The sequence below is a fragment of the Gorilla gorilla genome, chromosome 23 (assembly GCF_029281585.2).
Source record: "Gorilla gorilla gorilla isolate KB3781 chromosome 23, NHGRI_mGorGor1-v2.1_pri, whole genome shotgun sequence".
Lineage (NCBI taxonomy): Eukaryota > Metazoa > Chordata > Mammalia > Primates > Hominidae > Gorilla > Gorilla gorilla.
The window spans coordinates 28,673,173-28,698,154 of NC_086018.1; the positions used below are offsets into that span (position 1 = coordinate 28,673,173).

At 48.0% G+C, this 24,982-nt stretch overlaps 3 protein-coding genes and 1 pseudogene across 9 annotated transcripts in view; 2 read left to right on the plus strand and 2 right to left on the minus strand.

Moving 5' to 3' along the window:
* Positions 1-14,016, plus strand: part of SLC35E4 (solute carrier family 35 member E4) — a 32,349-nt gene extending 18,333 nt beyond the window's left edge. Inside the window, exon 2 of the mRNA XM_055374208.2 lies at positions 13,603-14,016. Coding sequence (XP_055230183.1) covers positions 13,603-13,667 — 65 coding nt within the window. The 3' untranslated portion in view covers positions 13,668-14,016. The remainder of the gene's footprint in view (positions 1-13,602) is intronic.
* DUSP18 (dual specificity phosphatase 18) lies at positions 94-16,340 on the minus strand. 7 transcript variants are annotated; one of them, XR_008674906.2, is made up of 3 exons: positions 15,569-16,340; positions 11,128-12,202; positions 94-340 (listed from the first exon to the last, which is right to left on the minus strand). XR_008674906.2 is itself a non-coding variant. In XM_055374210.2 (3 exons), the coding sequence occupies exon 2, from the start codon at positions 12,123-12,125 to the stop codon at positions 11,559-11,561; it is 567 nt and encodes a 188-aa protein (XP_055230185.1). In that variant the 5' UTR covers positions 12,126-12,202; positions 15,569-16,340; the 3' UTR covers positions 94-340; positions 11,526-11,558. The 7 variants fall into 7 exon arrangements, 5 of the variants coding, with proteins under 5 accessions (XP_055230185.1, XP_055230187.1, XP_055230189.1 ...); XR_010133120.1 differs by having other exon boundaries at positions 14,914-15,996; XM_055374210.2 differs by having other exon boundaries at positions 11,526-12,202.
* On the minus strand, positions 1,866-7,499 carry LOC101152783 (large ribosomal subunit protein uL13-like; annotated as a pseudogene).
* Positions 15,710-17,055, plus strand: LOC109024614 (uncharacterized). The gene has a single exon (XM_019018705.3). It carries the CDS (start codon positions 15,710-15,712, stop codon positions 16,340-16,342), a length of 633 nt encoding a protein of 210 aa, XP_018874250.1. The 3' UTR covers positions 16,343-17,055.
* The last annotated feature ends 7,927 nt before the right edge of the window (positions 17,056-24,982 follow it).

A 24,982-nucleotide genomic window follows, 5' to 3' on the forward strand; every position in this document is an offset into this window, starting at 1 on the left:
AGTGGGTTCACTTTGCCCACTGCCTAGACAAAGCTGATTTATCAAGACAGGGGAACTGCAATAGAGAAAGAGTAATCCACACAGAGCCTGGTGTGCAGGAGACCAGAGTTTTACTATTACTGAAATCAGTCTCCCCGACCATTCAGGGAGCAGAGTTTTAAGGACAACTTGGTGGGTTGGGGGAAGCCAGTGAGACAGGAGTGCTGATTGGTCAGGGATGAAATCACAGGATGTTGAAGCTGTTTTCTAGTGCCCAGTCAGTTCCTGGGTGGGGGCCACAAGATCAGACGAGCCAGTTTATCGATCTGGGTGGTGCCAGCTGATCCATCAAGGGCAGGGTCTGCAAAATATCACAAGCACTGATCTTAGGAGCAGTTTAGGGAAGGTCAGAATCTTGCAGCCTCCAGCTGCATGACTCCTAAACCATAATTTCTAATCTTGTGGCTAATGTTAGTCCTATATAGGCAATCTAGTCCCTAGGCAAGAAAGAGGTCTGCTTTGGGAAAGGGCCGTTATCATCTTCATTTTAATCTATAAACTATAAACTAAGTTTCTCCGAATGTTAGTTCAGCCTATGCCCAGGAATGAACAAAGACAACTTGGAGATTAGAAGCAAGATGGAGTCAATTAAGTTAGATCTCTTCCACTGTATCAGTCACAATTTTGCAAAGGCGGCTTCAGATTTACATTCAAAATGGGGCATTCACGTGGCTGTTGGCAGGAGGCCTTAGTTCCTTGCCATGTGGGCTTCTCCATAGGGCCCCTTGAGTGTCCTCAACACATAGTAGTTGGTGTCCACCAAAGTGAGTGATTCAAGAGAGCAAGAAACCACAAAGTCCTTTTAAATCTGATCTCAAAGGTCACACTCTGTCATTTCTCCAGTATCTTATTGGTTACAAGTCTATTTAGTGTGAGCCCTTCCCACATTGACTACACAAAGGCAGGATTACCAGGAAGATGGGGTTACTGAGGACATCTCTGAGGCTAGCTACCATATCAGTGAATATCTATTGAATGAGTGATTGAGGACGTGAGGACATAACCTGGAGCCCTATGAGGAATTAGCCTGGGAGCATTCTGTTCTGGGTGGGGTCTTGTCAGCCACACCTCTGCATCCTCCCTAACCAAGTATTGCACCGTCCTGGCCCACAGCATGCACTTAGTAAATGCTTGCTCAGTGAGGGCTGGTGGCTGCCTTCTGTGCTCCCCACCACTGGCAGGTCAAGGCCTGGGCTCCCTGGCCTGGTATTTGAAGCCCTGGATGTTCTGATGTTTCCAAGCCTAACCCCACTGCCCTGAACCCTTCGGCTATTGGGGGGCCACCCTGTTCTCTATGCCTGCTGAAGTTTTTCAGTGTCTAGGTCTCCTGCTGCCCTATCCCGACTGCCACAACCCTCATGTGCCCCCTTCCTCCTTCTTTTTTTTTTTTTTGAGACAGAGTCTTGCTCTGTCGCCCAGACTGGAGTGCAGTGGTGCGATCTCGGCTTACTGCAACCTCCGCCTCCTGGGTTCAAGCGATTCTCCTGCCTCAGCCTCCTGAGTAGGTGGAACTACAGGTGCACACTACCATGCCCGGCTAATTTTTTTGTATTTTAGTAGAGACTGGGTTTCACCATGTTGGCCAGGCTGGTCTCGAACTCCTGATCTCAAGTGACCCACCCCCCCCCACCCCCCCGGCCTCCCAAAGTGCTTGGGATACAGCCCTGAGCCACCACACCTGGCCGCCTCCCTTCTCTAAGCACTGCCAGCATCCCAGCTGTACCTGCTGCCTAGGCTGGGAATTTCTGTTTGTATGTTTAGACTTTCTTTGGAGGAGAACCCTTGTTATGCTGGAGCCCAAAATCAATCAAGCCAAAGCACAGTTCCCTGTTTTTATTTATTTACATATTTATTTATTTATTGAGGAGTAAACACTCTTTATTGGGCTCAGAGCAGGAGTCCATGGGTCTTGAGGACACCCCAGTATTTGTCAGTTTCCTTCTCCACGTTCTTTTTGGCCTGTTTCTGTAGCATCATTAGCTGTTTTTGTTGTTGTTGTTGTTGTTGTTGTTGTTGTTGTTTGAGACGGAGTCGCGCTCTGTCGCCCAGGCTGGAGTGCAGTGGCGCGATCTCGGCTCACTGCAAGCTCCGCCCCATGGGTTCACGCCATTCTCCTGCCTCAGCCTCCCGAGTAGCTGGGACTACAGGCGCCCGCCACCACGCCCGGCTATTTTTATTTTATTAGTAGAGACCGGGTTTCACCATGTTAGCCAGGATGGTCTCAATCTCCTGACCTCCTGATCGGCCCGCCTCCGCCTCCCAAAGTGCTAAGATTACAGGCGTGAGCCACCGCGCCCGGCCATCCCATGAGCTGTTTCTTATTCTGGTAGTGGATCTTGGCCTTCTCCTTCCTCTTCTCCTCCAGGGTGGCTGTCACTGTCTGGTACTTCCAGCCAACTTTGTGATCCAGGTGCCCCAGGTAGGCAAACTTTCTTGTAGGCTTCAGACGCACAACCTGGAGGGCAGCAGGAACCACCACCTGCTTTTTCGTCATAGGGTGGTGGGATGCCATTAAACACTTTGAGGCAGTCGTGGGCGGCCTGGCTTCCTTGGTCTCGCGGGGCAGCATGCCTCGGGGTCCGCCAGAAGATGCGGCTGGGGACCCGGAAGTGGTGGGGGCCCAGAAGTGGTAGGTGCCTCGGGAAGGGTTGCTGTTCATCCGCTTGTGGAGAAAGGCCAGGTACTTCAACTTCTTTCTATAGACATTTCCAGAAATATTGATGGCCCCGCAGTGTAGGACCACCACCTTCCGGCCTGCTTAGCCACCATGGCCCTCAGGAAGCCCAGGAGATAGCTTCGACCATTGAGCACCAGGACCTGCCCCTCTGCCATCTTCGGCAGCCACCTGGGAAAGGAGTTCCCTACTTTTAGATGAAACAGGGAAGGGCATGGGGCCCCCTCACCCCTGAGGTACCTCTGCCAGATTTCCCTGGAACCCTGTTTGAAAACCACAGATCTAGTTCAATCCTCGTTGTCCATATGAGGAAACTGAAGCCCAAAGAATAGAAAGAACCAAGACGACCTTGTGCAGAGGGAGCAGTAGGATTAGGACTTCACCCTCCTAATTCCTGGAGTTCTGCTATTCTCTGCTCCCTACTCTGCTATGAAGAACAGAGCCACGTTGTGAAGTTACAGGGGCTGTGCAGGGTCTGGCCCAGGGTTGTAGGGACAGTTTGCCACAAGAAGCCAGCAGCCAGGTATGGTGGCTCACACCTGTAATCCTAGCACTTTGGGAGGCTGAGGAAGGTGGATGGCTAGAGCCCAGGAGTTCCAGACCCATCTGGACAACATAGCAAAACCCTGTCTCTACGCAAAAAAAAAAAAAATAATAATAATAGCCAAGTATGGTGGTGCACGCCTGTAGTCCCAGCTACTTGGGAGGCTGAGATGGGAGGCTGCCGTGGGCTGTGATTACACCACTGCACTCCACTCTGGGTAACAGAGTGAGATCCTATCTAAAAAAAGAAAAAGAAAAAGAAAAAAAGAAGCCACTAGCCTGGCATTACATAGCTCAGTCAACAAAATATCCTTCTTTTTTTTTTTCTTCCAGGAAAAGTAATTACAAATGTTTTGCCAAGGGCATGTCTAGCATGTCTCCCAGAAATGGGCCTGCCTTAGTATCCCTTCCATACCCAGGGACTAGCTAGAAGGAGCCTGAAGGAATCTAGTTTCAGCATAAACATGACGATGGATTTCAGTGTCACGGCTGGGAGCCCATAGTCAATTCTGCTTTCTGCAAATAGAGGTCTGTGGGGTGCCTTCTTATGCACGGATGGCATTGTGATTCCCATTTAACAGAGTAAGCAAAATTTCAGAAAAATTCCAGGGTCTGCCTGAAGTCAAAGCCAAGAGGTGGAAGAGTCAGGATGAGAATCCACACCTCTTAACATTCCTCCCAAGCTCCTTCTTAGGTGATATTGGGTCACGATCCAGAGGTGGAAAGTAATGGATTCTTAGGACTTTTTTTTTTCTTATTTTCATTCATTTATTGAGGCACCACTGCACTGCGTCCTGGGCAAAAGGGTCTCACTCTGTTGCCGAGGACGCAGTGCAGTGGTGCCATCATAGTTGGCTGCAGCCTCAACCTCCTTGGGGTCAAGCAATCCTCCCACCTCAGCCTCCCAAGTAGCTGGGACTACAGGTGTGCACCACCATGCTGGGCTTTTTTTTTTTTTAACTTTTTGTAGAGAAGGAGTCTCACTATGTTGCCCAAGCTGATCGCAAATTCCCAGGCTCAAGTGATCCTCCTGCCTCAATCACCCAAAGGGCTGGGATTACAGGCATGAGCCACTGCACTTGGACTCTAAGGGCATTTGGATTTAACATCCCAGGATAAGAAAGCAGGGCTGTGTGTTTCAAGGTCAAGAGCTACCTGCCCCTGGGATTTGTAATTAGATCACCATCTCAACAGAGGTCATTCTGAGAAATCCTCAGGGCCAACAGCATGTCCCTGTTTATCTGACAGGGCATTATAAACTTCACAGAAACTTCTCAAACCAAATTTAATTGACTTTGGAAAGAAAGTGATTCCTCACTTTTGGAGTGAGAAAGTTAAATGTTCGTGTAATCAAAAAGAGGCCTAGAATCCCTGTTCTAAGCCAGGCTGTTAGGCTATGGGACCACTTCTTTGTCCCCTACTACAGGACTGCATTCAAACCTCAACATGACCTTCTTCCTAGGTTGTCTGAGTAAAAGGCTGCTCTACTCTGAGTCCAAAATAACAGTGTGAATTGTTTGGGAAAAGGACGTGGACCCTCTCAAAAGCCCTCAACCTTAACCTCTCCCACTTAGGATATGAACTCCTGGTCTCATCATGTCCAATTCTGAATATTTAAAAAGAGAGTTAAAAAGGAGGAGTGGCTTGGCCCAGTGGCTCATGCCTGTAATCGCAGCACTTTCGGAGGCTGAGGAGGAAGGGTCACTTGAGCCCAGGAGTTTGAGACCAGCCTGGTCAACATAGTGAAACCCCATCTCTATTTTGTATAAAAATATAAAGTAATTAAAACTTAAAAAAGGAGGAATGAAAATTATGTTTACTCAACTATGAAAAAAATGCTCAGGAGGAAGGAACTAGATCACAGTACTAATATATTGACTTGGTTACAACGATGGGGATATTGTGGCTGGACCATATTTGTTTTCCTTTTTCTACGAATTAGCATGTAAGATAAATTTCTGGGCTGGGTGCAGTGGCTCACACCTGTAATCCCAGCACTTTGGGAGGCCGAGGTGGGTGGATCACCTGAGGTCAGGAGTTTGAGACCAGCCTGGCCAACACGGTGAAACCCTGTCTCTACTAAAAATACAAAAAAAAAAAAAAAAAAAAAAAAATTAGCCGGGCGTGGGGGCGGGCACCTGTAATCCCAGCTACTTGGGAGGCTGAGGCAGGAGAATTGCTTGAATCCAGGAGGCGGAAGTTGCAGTAAGCCGAGATCACACCATTGCACTTTAGCCTCGGTGACAGAGCAAGACTCTGTCTCAAAAAAAAAAAAAAATTCTGGCTGGGTGTAGTGGGTCGCGCCTATAATCCCAGCACTTTGGGAAGCAAAGACAGGTAGATCACTTGAGCCCAGGAATTTGAGACCAGCCTGGGAAATATGGTGAGACTCTGTCTCTAAAAATTTTTTTAAAAGATTTAAACAATAGGCCAGGCGCGGTGGCTCATGCCTCTAATCCCAGTACTTTGGGAGGCCGAGTCAGGTGGATCACGAGGTCAGGAGATCGAGACCATCCTGGCTAACACGGTGAAACCCCATCTCTACTAAAAGTACAAAAAATTAGCCGGGTGTGGTGGCGGGCACCTGTAGTCCCAGCTACTCGGGAGGCTGAGGCAGGAGAATGACATGAACCCGGGAGGCGGAGCTTGCAGTGAGCCAAGATCACGCCACTGCACTCCAGCCTGGGCAACAGTGCAAGACTCCGTCTCAAAAATAATAATAATAATAATAATAATAATAATAATAATAATAATAATGATTAGCTGGATATGGTGTTGAGTACCTCTAGGTTCCAGTTACTCAGGAGGCTAAGGTAAGAGGATCATTGGAGGCTGGGAGTTTGAGGCTGCAGTGGGCGGTGATAACACCACAGTATCTAGCCTGGGCAACAGAATAAGACCATTTCAAAATAAATTTTTTTTTTAGTTAAAAAAACTGAATCTCTTGGGGTTCTAGTTCTAAGTAAGATAGAGTAAGCAGTCTGTCTCCCCCACTGGCTGCAACTAAAAGCCCTGGAAATAATGCATCTGAGGACTCTGAAAAAGAAATATTAACAAGGCTGGGTGCAGTTGCTCATGCCTATAATCCCAGAACTTTGGGAGGCTGAGGCAAGAGGATCACTTGAGGCCAGGAGTTTGAGACCAGCCTGGGCAACACAATGAGACTCTGTCTCTAGAAAAAAAAAAATTTTTTTTTTTTGGGGTAGCAGCAGTAACAGTGGTGGCCAGAAAAGCACCTAAAACTCTGACAAAGCGGAATCCTTTCATCTGTCCAAAGCATCTGCAATCTGAAAAGTGGAAGAGGGGAATCTCCGTTGCCTTTTTTCTCTCTTCATCCTGTCACCTGGCCCAAGAGTACACCCGCCATGGAGGGTGCGTAACAGAGCAGGGAGACTAAAGGTCCCAATTTCTAGCTAAAGGGTCAGGAAAATGAGGGGTCTTGAAAGCTGGAGAATGTGGACAGGAGAGAGCTTATGAAATAGATCCCATAAAGTTGCACATGAATTTGTAGGCTCACATGCATGGACCTGACCCTAAGCAGTATTCCAGTGAATGAGAACTGAACTATTAGGCAGAACACCCAGGTTTCAGACTGCTCACTGGGTGGCATAAGCTTAGTACTGTTCTGATTTACATGGCAAAGGCTTTGAAACTGAACTGATCAGCCGGGCGCGGTGGCTCACGCCTGTAATCCCAGCTCACGCCTGTAATCCCAGCACTTTGGGAGGCTGAGGCGGGTGGATCACGAGGTCAGGAGATCGAGACCATCCTGGCTAACATGGTGAAACCCCATCTCTACTAAAAATACAAAAAATTAGCCAGGCGTGGTGGCGGGTGCCTGTAGTCCCAGCTATTCGGGAGGCTGAGGCAGGAGAATGGCGTGAACCTGGGAGGCGGAGTTTGCAGTGAGCTGGGATTGCGCCATTGCACTCCAGCCTGGGCGACACAGCGAGAGTCCATCTCAAAAAAAAAAAAAAAAAAAAGAAAAAGAAACTGAACTGATATTGGAACTACAGTAGCCCACAGGAGACAGATGAGGATCGAACCGAAGAGGGTCAACTGCCTCCTAAAACAAAAACCTGACATTTTCCGTGGGATTTAAACAAGACCTATTCAAAATGCCTGGGATACAATCAAAATTACACAAAGAACAAGGAAAGTCTGGACCCTGAGACGACCCAGATGTTGGAATTATCAGAAAAAGACTCTTTTTTTCTCTCTTTTTTTTGAGATGGAGTTTCACTCTTGTTGCCCAGGCTCGAGTTCAATAGCATGATCTTGGCTCACTGCAACCTCCGCCTCCTGGGTTCAAGCGATTCTTCCGCCTCAGCCTCCCGGGTAGCTGTGATTACAGGCGCCCGCCACCACATCCAGCTAATTTTTTGTATTTTTAGGGACGGGGTTTTAACATGTTGGCCAGGCTGGTCTCGAACTCCTGACCTCAGGTGATCCACCAGCCTCAACCTCCCAAAGTGCAGGGATTACAGGCTAAATAAGAATTTTAGAACTAAGAAAATATAAGAATCAAGATTTGGAAATGGTGTTTCTGACCTATTCCCTGGAAAATGTGAATGTTACTTTATATGACAAAGGAGACTGCAGATGTAACTTATGCAGATGTAACTGATTTTATTTTTATGTTAGTGGGCTCATTCTAATCACATGAGTCTTTTAAAGCAGAGTGATTCTCTCTGGCTGGACTTAGATGTAACAGAAGGAAAAGTTAGAAGTATTTAAAGTGTGAGAAGAATTCAACCTATTTCTGGAGGGGGACACATAGAAAGCACCAGAATGTGGGCAGCTTCTATGGAGAAAAGGCCAGTCCCCAGCTGACAGCTAAGAAAACAGGGTCCTCTACCCCGCAACTGCAATGCACTAAATTCAGCCAAGAACCCAAATGAATGTGGAAGCAGATTCTTCCTCAGAGCCTCCAGGGAAAAACACATTTGGTTTTGGCCATATGAAACGTGATTTTGACCTTGTGAGACTCTAAGCAGAGGACCTAGTCAAGTCCAATCAAGCTTCTGACCTATAGAAATTGTGAGAAAATATATGGATGTTGTTTTAAGCCACTAAGTTTGTGGTGATTTGTTACAGCACCAAGAGTAAACTAATACATTATCCAAAATGAGCAGCAGAGAGAAAAAAAAAATTTTTTTTTGAAACACAGTCTCACTTTGTCACTCAGGCTGGAGTGCAGTGGCACGATCTTGGCTCACTGCAGCCTTGACCTCCTGGGCTCAAGTGATCTCTCACTTCAGCCCCAACAAATAGCTGGGACTACAGGTGCATGCCACCACACCCACCTAGAGAAAATTTTTTAAAAAATGAATAGTCTCAGGAATTCACGGACAATGTCAAAAGGTCTAACATTCATGTTATCAATGACACAGAAGTACAGGACAGTATGGTACAGAAAACAATACTTGAAGAAATCACAGCTGAGAACTTCCCAGATTTCTGAAACACAATCAAGTGGCTCTGTGAACTCTGATAAGGATAACCGCAAGAAATACATGTCCATATACATCATAATTAAACTGATGAGAACCAAAGACAAGGAGAAAATCTTAAAAAGCAGCTGGGGAAAAATAAAGCATTACCTGTTGGGAAACAATAGTTAGAATGCCTCTGGATTTCTGAGAAAAAACCATGGAGGCCAGAAGGCATAGAACAATTTTTTTTTTTTTTTTTGAGATGGAGTCTTGCTCTGTTGCCCAGGCTGGAGTGCAATGTCCCGATCTTGGCTCACTGCAACCTCTGCCTCCCGGGTTCAAGTAATTCTCCTGTTTCATTCTCTAATCTCAGTAGCTGGGATTACAGGCACTTGCCACTACGCCCTGCTTTCTTATTTTTAGCAGAGACAAGGCTTTTGCCATGTTGGCCAGGCTGGTCTCGAACACTTGACCTCAAGTGATCTGGCCACCTCGGCCTCCCAAAGTGCTGGGATTACAAGCATGAGCCGCCACGCCCAGCCTCAATTGTATTTCTATATACTAATAATGAGCAATTGGAAAAAAAATCTACAATAGCCACCATCCCCCCCCACCCCCCGCCAAGTGAAATATAGTTTGAGACCCATTCATGGATCTCAAATCCAAAAATCTGAAATGCTCAAAATCTAAAACTTTTTGAGAGCTGAAATGACTATCAAAGGAAATACTCATTTAAGCATTCTGGATTTTGGAGTTGGGATGCTCAAGTAATATTTGCTTCAGGTAAAGCAAATATTAACCTGAAAATAATCCAAAATATGTCTGGTCCCAAGCATTTCTTTTTTTCTTTTCTTTTCTTTTTCTTTTTTTTTTTTTCTTTTTGAGATGGAGTCTCACTCTTGTTGCCCAGGCTGGAGTGCAATGGTGCAATCTCAGCTCACTGCAACCTCCGCCTCCTGGGTTCAAGCAATTCTCCCGCCTCAGCCTCCCAAGTAACTGGGATTACAGGCACCCAGATGTAAAAGAAAAAGCATTTGGCTTCTACTGGAATCTGGAGCCACAGTTTGGTGTCAAACAGAGCAGCTGTGCTTTTGTTTCAAATGCTGTTTGCTGAAAACCTCTGGATCAGAAGAGCTGGTCTTCAGCCAGGTCCTTGGCACCAAGAGGATGTGAACAATCCTGAATTCCAAGGCCTACTGATGGAGTCCACTCGTTAGTCCCTTTGACACTGCCCCCTTATGGATCCCGGTAGTCAGCCGGGGTGCAGGTTTTCATAGTGATTCTAAACAAGGCTGCAATCACTGTTTAGAAGTGCTTGGGGGAAGCTGGAACTGTGCTCCTTGTTTCAGGACCTCTAGATTGCACCTAGATTAAACAAGACAGAAGCTCTCAAAAGGCTCTAAGTCTAGGCCTCCTGTGAGGTAGGGTCTGAAAGGACTTAAACCATTTTTTTTTTTTTTTTTTTTTTTTTTTTTACACACAGGGTAACTTTTTGGAAGAGTACTTCATAACAATAAAGTGCTGTGCACAGAAAGGAGAAATGCCATTATGAGGATGTGTGTGCCAACCTGGGACCAGCAGGGTGAAAGAGTCTATCATTCATGATGGGAGCTGCCATTTGCGCTAAGCACACACCATGTGCCAGGCACTATGCCAAGAAATTGCTGAATCTTCACAATAACTCTGTGAGAAAAGGGCTGTCATTGGACAGATGAGGACACTGATGCTCCCAGGGGTCCACATCACATGAAGAGGAGGTGACAGGGCTGGGCCTTGGTCCGAAGCTCCAGCCTTCCAAGCCAAGGCCTGTGAGAGGAACCCCTGAGACCTGATGTTAGGCCTGTTTTTCTCATGCGCCCTGGAGAAGGGGACTAACACCATCTTTTGTCAAAGTTTGGTGAGGGATGGCCAAGAGCTCTTTGAAACTTTGCCATGTACAATAGCACTCACAATTTTTTTTTAATTTTTTATACAGTGGTATCGGGGTACAGTGGCTCATCAACACTTTGGGAGGCTGAGGCGTGAGGATTGCTTGAGGCCAGGAGTTTGAGACCAGTCTGGGCAACATAGTAAAACCTCATCTCTATAAAAAAAGAAAAAAAACGAGGCGGGCATGGTGGCAAACATCTGTAGTCCCAGCCACGCAGGAGGCTAAGGTAAGAGGATCACTTGAGCCTGAGAGGTTGTGGCTACAGTGAGCCATGATCACACTACTGCACTCTAGCATGGGTGACAGAGCAGGACAGTTTCAAAAAAAGACCAAAAAAAATTTACACAGTGGAATGCTTTCTTTAAAAACTATCTTATGCATAAGTACAATCTAGAAAACCAGAACTGGGCCACTTATAGTGAAGGTGGAAGCAGAGGTGGCCTGGGACCCCCCAGGATTCCTGGAGCACTGCCTGAAGGCCATTTATCTAGTAGATTGGCACTCACTGTAAGAAGCGCAAGAGGTACCATGATGCTTAAGGCTCTGGCTCTGGGTGTAAAAGAACGAGGTGGAATTGTAGCAGATTCATTCCTGGGTCAATCGGTTTTTGGGGAGGGCTGCAGGATTCCAGGCCTGCCATGTGCAATGGGTGCTGCCCTCTTTCTTCTGGGCACCATCTGCCTCAACCTAGCCCCTGGCCAGTGTCACTCACAGGGCAGAAAATTTATCTTCACCATCTCACAATTAGTTAGTTTAATCTTAAAAAAAATGGATTATAAAGTTAAAAGCTACAGCAACTCTTTTTTCTTGTGCTCATAAAAGGCATCATCTGTTTTTTTCTGTATCAACAAAAGTAGAATGTTCAAGTTTGGATCTTGGTGTAAGATCAACAATAGATCTGTACCTCTGACTCCAATGCAGGGGCTGGTGGGATGGCTCACAGTGGAATCATCAAACGGACTTCCTTCTCATAGATGTCAGGGATCATTCCCACTGGGGAACTGACCATGTGCACAGTGTTCTTGCCAAACAACTGGAACTCATAGTGGATGAGCTGCTCCCAAAAGCCGCTGTTGGGTCGGATGATGGGCCGGCATGACTTGGTCCACGTGTGGGCGTCCAGCAGGGACATAGCGTGGTACTTCATGAGGTAGGCGAGGCACAGGGCAGCTGAGCGGCTCACACCAGCAGCACAGTGCAGTAAAGTACGGCCCTGCTTCATCTCCACGCTGTGGATATGGTCAGCAATAGGGTCAAAGAAGTCACAGAGACGTGAGTTAGGGGAGTCAGCCACAGGTACCTGCATGTACTGGATATCCTCATACAAGGTGTTCACTACCTCCACTGAGACATTGATGACCATGGTGATCTGGTTGCTAGACAGCATGAGCTTGTTGTTGGCGGCCACACCATTGCTGATATACAGGCTTTTGGTTATCTGCGAGAGGCCGCTGACTGAGGGCTGCCGGAACTGAACTGGGAAGGCACATGAGGGTGCTGTCATCAAGGCGGTGGGTCAGCGGTCAGCAGTCAGTGAAGCACGAAGGCTGCGTCTTTCTGCTAGGCTGTGTCCATGGAAAACTGCAGAGAGGGAGAAGATGTTTAGAGGGCAGGTGCCCAGAGGGCCAATTCCAGGGGATCCCTGGGAAATGGATGGATAGGCCTATATAGCATTCCCCAAGGCAGTCCTCTGACCATCACAGCAGAATTACCCAGCAAACTCATTTAAAGTACAGATACCCAGGTCCCTCTCCAAACCCCCAGTCAGACTCTTGGGGCGAAGAGCATGAATCTGCATTTTCAGCATGCTTCTCAGGTGGTCTAATGTGCACTGCCCTATAGGACAAATGGCAAGTCCCCAAGTCTGGCACTTGAGGCCTCCCTTGAGGGGTCCCACAGCTCTAGTTGGGCAGATGACTTGTGTCCCTCAGCTGTGCCTTGGCCTGATTCTCCATTTAAGCTCACAGAGCCCTTTTCTTGCTGCTCTTCCAAATTCTCTCCTTCCTTCCAGCCCCTGAGTGGGAACCACTTGTACAGTCTTCCTCCTCAGTCTTCTGACTTTATGCCCAAATCATAAGGCCCTGAGCCAGTGGCATGGAACCAGAGCCCACTGTGCTGGCATTCACTGAGGAGGCTGGTATAAGAGTAGGGAGGGTTCCCATTTTCCCCCTCTAAGAACCATCTCTTTAAAGAGACAGGATATGCCCATGCAAAGCTGATGTCAAATACAAAGTCCTAAATTGTTAGACATGCTCCTGCACCTTGCCTCTGAAGAGGGCCTGGGAAAGGGAGTGGCTGAAAGCTTCCTGGAAGCCAGCATAATGGGCACCACAGCAACCCCAGGGACAAGCACAGAGACAGCAGGGCCTTAGGAAGACCTGCCACACCTGCATCATGCTGTCTGCAGCAGAGCTGTGAAACACCCCAGGGAGAGGCAGACCCCCTCCCTTCACCTGCTCGATAGGCTCAGTCGCTGCTAAGTAATTGGGGTAGGGGTTCAGCCGCAGATCTGCTTCCCGCGCCGCAGACCGTGCAGTCGTCGGTGCTCCTCAGGTGCGGCCCGGGTGCCCAGAGCATTCGTTAGACTCTCGGACCCTCACTTTCTCAGTCTTAAACAAAGCTGCAAAAACCAGGACATCTTTATACGTCCCGCTGATTTGGATTTAGATCACACCTTTCAAGGCCAAGTGGCAGTCTTCACCAGGCACGAGAAATGAGGAGCCAAAGTTTTGTTTCCCTGCTTAATATATTTCAGTGGCTATCCACTGTGAGGATAAGATGGAGCCACTTAGTTTGGCTGTCAAGGCCATTTGTGACCTGGCTCCTGCCTGTCTCTCCAGCCTCTTATTAGGCTTCCCCATGCTCTGAAGGGCCTCAGGTGAACCGAGCCACTTACAGTTCCTTAGGGACAACCTGTCCTCTCCAGCCAGTGGCCTTTGCCCCTGCTGATCTCTCAGTCTCTTTCCTTATGAACCCATCAGATCCTGATCTGGTCCATTCAGCAGAGGACTGCAGAAGTCTGAGAAGCCTTAAGATATCAACTTAAAGGTAACTGTTTTAAGGGAAATCTCCTTAGATCACACCCCTCCCTCACGTTTGACCAACTCTGCTCCAGGCTTTCTTAGCCCTATGTTCTCTCCTTCCTAACACTTATTGAAGACGTAGTTTTGCTCCGATCTGTCTGATTATTTGATTAATGTCTGCCTCCCCAAGAGACTGTGAGCCCTTTAGGGATATGATGGTGTCTGTCTTCACTCCCACTCTATCACCAGCTAGTGCCAAGCGCTGTGTCCCCACAAGTAGGTGCTTGATAAATATTTGTTGAATGAAGAAATGACTCCCAACAGCTATGACTCTGCCTTCTGAGAGGTTTTCTGGAAAGAATGAGTTCTCTGGCCGTGTGTCTCCAGAATTCCAGGGAGGGGCTGGGTGGGGATGGGGGTGGTTCTGAGGCTACTACACAGAAAGACCAAAGGTTGTACAGGCAAATCCTACCTGCCAATGCCCCAGACTCAAATGCATCAGGCTCATCCCCGGAAGGACAGAGAGGGCTGGCTTGCTACAGAGGTGATATGAAGGGCAAAGAAAAACCCTCCTGAACCCAGATGGAAGTCTAAGTGCTAAGGAATGTTCTGGATCCTCGTCATCAGAAAATCCATAGAGAAGTGAACTGATGTCCCCCCAAACCAGTGCCCAGTGGGTAATGGGAATAGAGGAATGTGCTGTTCATTATAGCCACTAAAAGTCTGCAGAAGTGACAATGCTCTTGCAGGTGAGGGTAGTGATGCGAGGAGTCATTTTCATGCTAGTTAAGAAATATCTATCAGGGCTGGGCACGGTGGCTTAAGCCTATAATCCCAGCACTTTGGAAGGCCGAGGCGGGCAGATCACCTGAGGTCAGGAGTTCAAGACCAGCCTGACCAACATGGTGAAACCCCCGTCTCTACTGAAAATACAAAAATTAGCCAGGTGTGGTGGCATGGGCCTGTAGTCCCAGCTACTCAGGAGGCTGAGACGGGAGAATTGCTTGAACCCGGGAGGCAGAGGTTGCAGTGAGCCAAGATCGTGCCACTGCACTCCAGCCTGGGAGACAGTGTGAGACTCCATCTCAAAAAAAAAAAAAAAAAAAAAAGAAATCTCTATCAGGCACTGTATTAGGTGTTGGAGATACTGAAATGTACAAGACAGGCATGGCCCCTTTTCTCAGGGAGCTCAAAGACTAGTGGGTGAAACAGACAGTAAACAGGCAATTACAGGCAGACAGAGCTTGAAAATAGGATAACAGTACCTACCTTAAAAGGATGTTGTGAAATTAAACGAGATAATCCACGTAAAGAGTTTTCTCAGGGCTTGGCATAGAGTAAGCCCTCTCAAAATGATAACTATTTTTCTCGCTTCTGATAGGGAAGTTAAAATGCAGGGCTCTGTGAAAGGGAAGTGTAAAAAAGACTTCTTCCAGGTCGGAGCCTAGGGAGTCGCAAAGACCACCTGAAGAAATCACAAAAGATCTAAAGAACGTTTAGCTTGAGAGGGAGGAGGAGAAAAAAATAGCAACTCGGTAGCAGTTCAGCTTCACCACTTTACAGCCTATGAAGTATTTGGCTTCCCTCATCTGGTTCGATCTTCAAAGCAACCTAATCAGACCGGCGTCTAGAGTTAATATTTCCATTTTACAAAAGAGGAAAGTGAGACACAGCGCGGAAAAGGACTTGTTCAGAACGAGTCATACAGCAAAGAAGCCGACCTTTATGGTCCATTATGTGTGGGAAAAATGAACAAACACCGCGGGGCGTTCGTGAAATACTAAGTTATAAACATGGAACAAAGTCCAAGAGTTAACGAGAGCGAAGCACCACTTCTAGGGGTGGGCCGGGTAGGTTTCCTGGGGGAGCTGGCATTGGAATAGGCTTCTTCGCCTGCTTAGTGTCAAGACCCCCAGGGTCTTACCTCTCTCCCTCAGGCGGGTGGGCGGGTTCGCTCAGGAAGTAGCCGCTTGGGGAAGCCTTAGGCAAGGTTCTTCGGGAGAGAGACCCGTCATGATCCCGCAGCCTCAATCCCCGCTGGCCTAACGCTTTGGTTTCCATAGCAATGGGCTCGTCGCAGAAAGGAATAGCCTGTGCCGGGTCTTCAGAGAAATCCTGGCCTCGGCTCCACGCCCCTGAGCAGCCCCACCCTGGCTCAACCTGTTACCCGCCCTGCCGGCAAGCCGGGGTCACTGCAGTCCCCGTGGCGAAGCAGGGTCAGCTCAGCTCACCGCACCCCACTCCATCCAGCCCTGCCCATCTCTACGGCAACGGGCCGGGTCGCACCAGGGCTGCAGCCGAGAGACAACCTCACCGCTTCCGTAGCCGCCCGGGCTCTGTGCGCATGTGCGACACTCCCTCCCTGGCCCCGCCCCCTTATGCGTCTCCCAGGCAACGCGCCGCGCGGGGCTCCAGGTTTCGCCCAGGGTCTAACTCCGGGTCTGCGCGCGTCCAACGAGCACGGCTCTCAACCGGCCTCCTGGCGCCCAACGACCATGGCTTCCAACCGGCCTCCGTGCGCCCAACGACCATGACTCCCAACCGGCCTCCAGTTTCCAACTGTTTCTCGAACAGGGAAGCCGCCATGACACAGCTGACTACGCCCTTGGTCACAGGGGACCTGAGATCCTCCACGATTTACGGGACCGGCGCCACCTCGGGCTCGAACCACCCTCTCGATAGGGCCGCCGCTAAGTAATCGGCGTAGGGGTTCAGCCGCACATCTCCTTCCCGTGCCGCGGACCGAGCAGTCGTTGGTGCTCTTCAGGTGCGGCCTGGGTGCCCAGAGCCTTCGTTAGACTCTCGGACCCGCAAGGGAGCCCGAACTCTTTCAGACTCGCTCTCCCTCAGCCGGACCTCGGCCCTTTTTCACACCCCAGGGGAGTCTGGATTTCTCATAGTCCTGGGCACCAGTCCCTTCCCAGTCTAGCTCTTGGGACTCCCTGAAGCGGGAAATCCCTCGCCTGGACTCCCGGGAGAACCTGGAATCCCCATCTCCAGTCCACATTTTCTCAGAATCGGTCCTAGCCCTTCAGTCTCCCAGGCACGACATCGTGTGGTCCCAGCGCCCTAGGTGGTGAGCTGTGACTCTCCTTAGAGCCTGGCGAGGCCGAGGTCCTCCCCAGCTCGAACCCATCCCACACTCCCCTTCTCAGCCTCTGTGTTCCCCAGTGGTCCTGGAAAAGCCCCCAGTTCCCTCTGCCTGGCCCCAATCCTCACAAACCCAATTACCCACGCTCCTTTCCATTCCATAACCCCATCACTGCATCCTCCAGGCTCCCATCCATGGAGGACTTGAGGTGGAAAGCAATTTGGTTCAAAATGACCATTATTTATTACTTGAAAGGGAATATTTCCAGTCGTTGCCAGCCTCCTCCCCTTCTAGTATTGGTAAATTTTTTGCACCACTGAGTGGGTGAAGAGTTTTATGTGTCTTTGAATGTTTTAAGGATTGTTTTAAAAAAACAAAAAACTCTTAGGATTTGGGGGACTCTTGTGTTTGAGCATCTTGATCTCTAAACCAGCTTTTTCCATCACCTCATACCTAGGCTATGCATAGAGGTCAGAAAAATGTAAATGAGAGATTGAGAAGTTGGATTGTTATACAGTTTGTAAATATAAAAACATTCACAACACTCCAGTTCCAAATAGGCTGAAAATGCATTAGAAAAACGAGTCCTTCAATATTTTTTATCCTTCTACAGTTGTCTTTTTTGACCTAATTATAAAAGTGGTGTACACTTATAGAAAAATGAGGACAGGCATGGTGGCTCACGCTTGTATTCCCACCACTTCACTTTGAAAGGCTGAGGCAGTTGGATCACCTGAGCTCAGGAGTTCAAGACCAGCCTGGGCAACAGGGTGAAACCCCATCTCTACCAAAAATACAAAAAATTAGCCGGGCTTGGTGGCTCACCTGTGGTCCCAGTTACTCAGGAGGCTGAGGTGGGAGGATCTCTTGAGCCTGGGATGTGGAGGTTGCAGTGAGCTGAGATTGTGCCACTACTCTCCAACCTGGGGGACAGAGTGAGACCCTGTCTCAAAGAAATAAAAAGAAGACAAGACAGGCCAGCAGCACAAGTGGCTAGGGACAATCACTGTTAACATTTTGGTGTATTTTGATCAGAATCCATTCACATATATATATATGTTACAACATGCTTATACTTAAAAAAGATACATCACAAAAGTTCACTTTTTAGTAACCTGCTTTTTTCTCCCATCTAATATACCACCTGTCTATGTTTCATACACAATTACATATATTTTATTTTATGACATACCAAAATTTATTCAATTGCTTCCGTATTGTAGATTTTGTTTCTGCATTTTAGAAAGAAAATATGAACAATTTTTTTTTTGAGACAGAGTCTAGCTCTGTCGCCCAGGCTCCAGTGCAGTGGCACAGTCTTGGCTCACTGCAACCTCTGCCTCCTGGGTTCCAGTGATTCTCCTGCCTTAGCCTCCCGATTAGCTGGGATTACAGGTGCTCACCACTACACCCAGCTAATTTTTGTATTTTTAGTAGAGATGGGGTTTCACCATGTTGACCAGGCTGGTCTTGAACTCCTGACCTCAAGTGATCTGCCCACCTTGGCCTCCCAAAGTGCTGGGATTATAGGCCTCAGCCACTGTGCCTGATCCTGAAGAATTATTTTTAAATGGGCAAAACCATTTAAAGGTATTTATTTGTAAGACTACTTCATGGTGTAACCAAATTATCAAAAAGTGAAAACGCAGTGCTTAGAAGTATATCCACTCTTCAGCATTTCCTCATTTTGACCAGATTGTTATATTTTCACCTGGAGTACCTGGCTCCATTCTACCCCACCCCACCCCATCTTTCACCTCTCACCTTTCAGAGTCTCCTAAAACCCCTGTCCACCCCACACCTCCCTATTTTTTCTAAATTTTCCCCAAACCTTCTTCTGGAATTCCCCTATTAACCAGCCTAACATCTGTCCAAACTCTTCACTTTTATTTCTCCCTGCTCTGATCTATACTCCCCCAAGCCCCCGCCTCCCAGATCCCCTTTAGGCACAGGGTCTAGAGCAAGTGCTCCCCAAGCTAAACACCTCTCAAATTCATCCTTCGAACCCTACTCTATAACTTTTACTCCTCCCGTCTAAGACCCCTCTCTCCCATTTCGTCCTTAAGAAGAATCATCAAGATGACTGCTTTTGGCTGGGTGGGCATGGTGGCTGTCACGCATGTAATCCCACCACTTTGGGAGGCCAAGGCAGGCATATCTCTTGAGGTCAGGAGTTCGAGACTAGCCTGGCCAACATGGTGAAACCCCGTCTCTACTAAAAATACAAAAATTAGCCAGGTGTGGTGGTGCATGCCTGTAATCCTAGCTACTCGGGAGGCTGAGGCAGGAGAATCGCTTGAACCCGGGAGGTGGAGGTTGCAGTGAGCCGAGATTGTGCCACTGCATTCCAGCCTGGGAGACAGAATGAAACTCCATCTCAAAAAAAACAAAAGACTGCTTTGGAAGATGGTTCTGAGTTCCTGATAACCCTTCTCTTGTGGAGTGCACTGGGGCCCTTTTACAAACACAGAATTGCTTTTCTTCTGGGTGTCCATGAAACACCCCTTTAGCATATCTTTCCACAAGAAGAAACTGTGGTTACTCCCTTGCTTCTCTGAAAATTGTAACAGAGCTGCACTTGTCCTAAGATACCCGGGGAAGCCTCAGCCACTCCCCCAGGACCCTGTCAAATCTGCTCTGGCCCTGGCCTCAGCCATCTGTAACCTGTGTCACCTTTCCCTCCCCGCTCCAGCTTAATGATTCCAGTGAAGCAGCAGTGAAAAATTTTTTACTCATATAAAAAGAGCAGTTTATCTTGGGTGGGTTTTTATGACAAGCTCATAGCACGACTCCATGAGGTGCAGGTAAAGTAGCCACAAGCTTTTGCATTAGAGGGTGTTAGTGGCTTGACCTATATTCATTTCATTCTCTCTATATCCTGGGGGATCATAAAGGTGATAGGAAGTCCCCAAGGTGCTCTAAGGCAGGCCCCGTTTTACAGAGGAGGCAATTGACCCTCAGGGTTACTGACTTGCCCAAGGTGTCACACCTGTTCCTAGGCTAAGGAGGCTAGAAAGACTCCATGTCTCTAGGTTTTGTTTTTGTTTTTCCTGAAAGCACATTATCTCTCTAGGGAACCCATGAATGGATTCTTATTTTCTCCCATACAAAGTCTTGGGTTCTAGGCTGGGCGCGGTGGCTCATGCCTGTAATCCCAGCACTTTGGGAGGCAGGACGGTCACTTGAGGTTAGGAGTTCGAGATCAGCCTAGTCAATGTGGCGAAGCCCCGTCTCTACTAAAAATACAAAACTGATCTGGGCGTGGTGGTGGGTGCCTGTAATACCAGCTACATGAGAGGCTGAGACATGAGCATTGCTTGAACCGGGTGGTGAAGGTTGCAGTGAGCTGTGATAGTACTCCAGCCTGGGCAACAGAGCAAGACTCCGTCTCAAAAAAAAAAAAAAAAAAAAAAAACAAGCAAAAATAAATAAATAAAACCCCCAAAAAACTAAGGTCTTGGGTCCTAGAGTTTGAATCAGCATTAACACCATCTTGTCAGTTTTTTCCTTCGGGGATTATCCCCATTTTCCAGATGAGAACTGAGGCTCTTCTCCCACTTTTTGCTTATGGACAGGTAAGAGTTTGACTTAGGCTTACTCAAAAGCCTGAGTGCTGTCACCTGCTTTTCCCATAGACCCTAACTGATGAACTCATTAAACCTGTCCTTAGGGCCTGCTTGGGACAGCTACTGTGTTGGGCGCTAGGAAGAGACACATGAAAAAGATGGACACCAAGAACATACTCATTTTTTCAAACAGAGCAGGAAGCCCAGGGTTGAGCTTCTGCCCCTTCTTGACTCTGTTGACTTCTCTCCATGTTCCAGGGTCAAGTCTGGATGGGCCCACAGGATTCTAACATCGAAAACAGTTGGAGATCTTTAAGAGATGGTGCCAGATCCTCTTGAAGGTCACAAAGACAAAAGAAGAGCAGAGACCTGGGCATTTCTGCCTCTGCTAAACTTCCAATGGTGTGATGTAGTGGAACTAGATGGGCAGGCCAGCTTTGTGTGACCTTGGGTGAATCACACTTCCTCCAGACTCTGCTTTCTCATTTGTAAAAATAGGATCTATTAAGATCCTCTCAGTGGCAGGTAATATAAACTGAACTTGAACTAGTTCAAGCAAAATAGAGAAGTTGGGTTTACATAATTAAGGATGGATAGGGCACAGTCGCCAATGTTTTAGGGGAGAGAAGCCAGGGGCTGTACTACCACCAGGTATGTCTTCCATTCTCTCTTCATTGTCTTTATATTGTGTCTCGTCTCATCCCGTCCCGTCCTGTCTCGTCTGTTTGAGACACGGTCTCACTCTGTTGCCCAGGCTGGAGGCCAGTAGCATGAGGCTCATTGTAGCTTCAACCTCTTGGGTTCAAGCAGTCCTCCCACCTCAGCCTCCCAGGTAGCTGGGATTACAGGCATATGCCACCATGCCCGGCTAATTTTTTGAATTTTTAGTAGAGATGAGGTTTCACCACATTGCCCAGGCTGGTCTCAAACTCCTGGGCTCAAGTGATCTGCCCTCCTCTGCTTCCCAAAGTGCTGGGATTACAGGCATATGCCACTGTGCCCAGCCCTCTGTGGCTTTCTGAACACTGGTATCATTATCAGGCTGGCTGAACCTGGGGAGCAGAGCCACAGGAAACACTGGCCTGTAGACCACAAGAAGTACTTCCACTGCTGCTCCAGTTAGACAAATCCTGAAGAAGGACTCCAGTTGGCCCCAGTTGGTTCATGACCCCATCCCTGTTTTAATCACTGTGGCCAGGTGGTTTGGGGTATTCTGAGTGGCCCACGATAGGTTCGGGGCCAACTGGGTGGGGAATGTCGTACACCTTAGGTGGGGCAAGGAACTGTGAACTACTCTTAACTGGAAGCTCCTGAGTTGGCTTTATGTATACCTGAGGGCTGTGCCAACTTTCAGCTGTCCAGAAGCTTCCTTTTACTTTTCTTTTTTTAATTATTTATTTATTTTTTTTGAGACAAAGTCTCCCTGTCACCCGGGTTGGAGTGCAGCAGCGTGATCTCAACTCACTGCAGCCTCTGCCTCCTGGGTTCAAGTGATTCTCCTGCCTCAGCCTCCCGAGTAGCTGGGACTACAGGCGTGCGCTACCACGCCTGGCTAATTTTTGTATTTTTAGTAGAGACGGAGTTTCACCACGTTGGCCAGGCTGGTCTCAAACTCCTGACCTCAAGTGATCTGCCCTCCTTGGCTTCCCAAAGTGTTGAGATTACAGGTGTGAGCCACTGCGCTGGGCCTTGGAGTTACCTAGCTTAATGCCCACTTTTTACAAATAAATAGACTCCCTGTGAGTCAAAGTATTTATGGAATGAATATAGTGTTGAGAGAGCTTTAGAGAAGAGCAATAAGGAGATCAGCCACTAATGAAGATCAGACCATCTGATAAAAACTTCATGACAGACCAGCTCAGAAAGCTGGGGCACTGGAGACGGGAATCCATGAACATCCACCAGTACTTGGATAACATTTGTGTATACCAGGAATAGTTGAAACTCCAGTCTCCCAGGAAAGACCAGCCACTCTAGTACTGGCAAAGGGATCTGCCCCAGGGCCACGATGACACTAGTGTGATCAGAGGAGAACTAGAAAATAGCCAGGCTACATGACTGTAAAACGATAGACAGAGACCAGCAGACAGCAGGGCATAACAAATCCTCAGCAATCCTCATATTCCTTCCCCAGGCGTCCCCTCTATTCTGGTGAAGGAGGTCCTGATAGTCCCATGGATGCTTACCTCAAAAAGGCAGGATCAAGCTAGCTTCCATGGTTAAGGTGAAGATTGACCTCTCGGTGCCCACTTGTCTGAGGTGACATGCTAGGTGAGGTGTGCTGGGACAGTGGTACCTGAGATGGGAAGGCCCCAGTAATGCCACTGCCTGGCATTCCAGTGGTAAGGAGGTGTGGGGGAGGCATCAGAAGGACCTGGCTTAGGTGCTGTATCTACCACCAGTCAGCCGTGTGGCCTTGTCACCTCCTTGAGCCTCCGTTTCCTTATCTGAAAGAATGCTGCAGTAGTAAGGGAACCTACCTCCAAGGTCTGGCCTGAGGATATAAAGTGCTCAGCCTAGGACTCATCATTTCCAGTGACTGTCATCGTGGTGGCTTCCAGTGGCCTTCCAGTGGTCCCCACTCCCTGTTCTGCCTGCTCCAGACGACACCCTGATAGTCCCCACATTGTACTTTTATTTGTGAAGACCATTCATCTGGAATGCCTCTTTAGCTCTCTCTTCATCCTTCAAGGTTTGTCTCAATGCCATTTCCTACACAGCATTTTCTTTTTTTGTTCTTTGGTTTTTTTGAGACAGAGTCTCACTCTTGCCCAGGCTGGAGTGCAGTGGTGCAATCTTGGTTCACTGTAACCTCCACCTCCCAGGTTCTAGAGATTCTCCTGACTCAGCCTCCCTAGTAGCTAGGATCACAGGCATGTGCCACCACACCCGGCTAATTTTTATATTTTTAATAGAGACGGGATTTTACCATGTTGGCAAGGCTGGTCTCGAACACCTGACCTCAAGTGATCCACCTGTCTGGGCCTCCCAAAGTGATGGGAATAGAGGCGTGAGCCACCACACCTGGCCTCCTACACAGCATTTTCTGACTTCCTCCTGTCTCCTGCCCACCTCTGCCCATAACCCACCCACGTCATATGGGAACGTTTCCTTTCCCCTCTGAACTTGGATTACTTGTGGTTTCATTCTGCCTTGCATAGTAGCTGTTTGAGTATCTGTCCTGGCTCCTGATTAGATTGTACACTCTTTTGTTGGGGTGATCAGACCCAACACCAGGTCCTGGGGGCGACAAAGTCTGGCGGAGTCAAAGGAATGAGAAAAAAACAGTTTGAAAGAGAAAGTGGGAACAGAGGGTCATGGCTAGTGTGGAGGGTGCGAAGGCCCAGAGCTCTGGGAGCACGCGCTATTTATTGGTGCTCAAACAAAGAAACAGGTGGTGAGGATGTGGGGGTTGAAACAGTGTATCGAGTGAATGAGAAACATATGGCTGCTTGAGATAATGGGAGTGCTAGAAGCAAGGGGCCGGCAAGTCTAGCAGACATGCAAGCCCTGCCTCACCTGCTCTCCCAACACTCGGTGTTTCTCCCAACATGCCTCCCCCTTCTCTTTTTTGTAAAAACCGCGACAGCTATCATTATTACTAGCATAAGGTGGCCTCTTTTTAAAATTGAGCAAGGCAATTGCAGGCTGTGTAGCGCTTAATTGCCGGTTGGTGATCCAGCTTCATTTTTCTTAGCCCTTATTCAAAATGGAGTCGCTCTGGTTTGAATGCTTCCTACGTATCTCCCCTTTCTCTTTTACAAGAGGACCCTTAATCCTAGGGGTTGCAGAAGGATGAAGGTCCATCTTCTGTAACTTCTTCATGCTGAATAGGGGCAATGATACTCCTGCCTACCTATTAGGGTCTCTTGTATTCAGGGTAGAGAGGAGTTCAGTCAGAAAGCATTGGTCCATTAAGCATCTACAGGTAAAACCTTGGCGCTCCAGCAGTTTCTCAGCAAGGCTCGTAGTGGGGGAACCCAGTCCATGGTTGTACACATCTTGAGGGCACCTACAGGGTTTGTTCATCTCCTGCAAAAACACAAGCATACCCTCACCCCCACGTTAGTAAATCTACTGAAACAGAAGCAAAAACTTTTGTGGCTGTAGCCTCGAGGCATGCCATTGCGGAAGCATTTGTAACTCAGCTTCGGCCTCTTTGGTTAATTACCACAGGGTGGAACTTACCATTGTTAACGAGAAGCAGGCCCCTTACAACAGAAGGCACTGACGAAGCAAATCCAGACTTAAAAGCAATCCTTAAACCTTCAATTTGCACTGTACAGGTGGGTCCACTAGATGCTGTGGTTCATGATAGATCTTCAGATGTTTGGTGGGCACCCACACAGGCACCTGATTGTCACCTGGAGAGACACAAGCAAATCCTCTTCCCCATAAAATTATCTTTCCTTTTCCCAGCTCTTTGTGCATCCCTCCACCACATATCTTGTCCAACCTTTTTATTTTCCTTTTGTCCTGTCAGGTGTTGTTCATTTGCAGTCATGGGTTGAATCACAGCATTAACAGCCCTTAAATCTGTTAACATTCTCCATTTCCCTGATTTTTTCTTAATGACAAATACAGGATAATTCCAAGGGGAGAAAGTAGGCTCTATATGTCCCTTTTGCAATTGTTCCTGCACCAGTTCTTTTAAAGCCTCCAGTTTTTCCTGTTTCAGTGG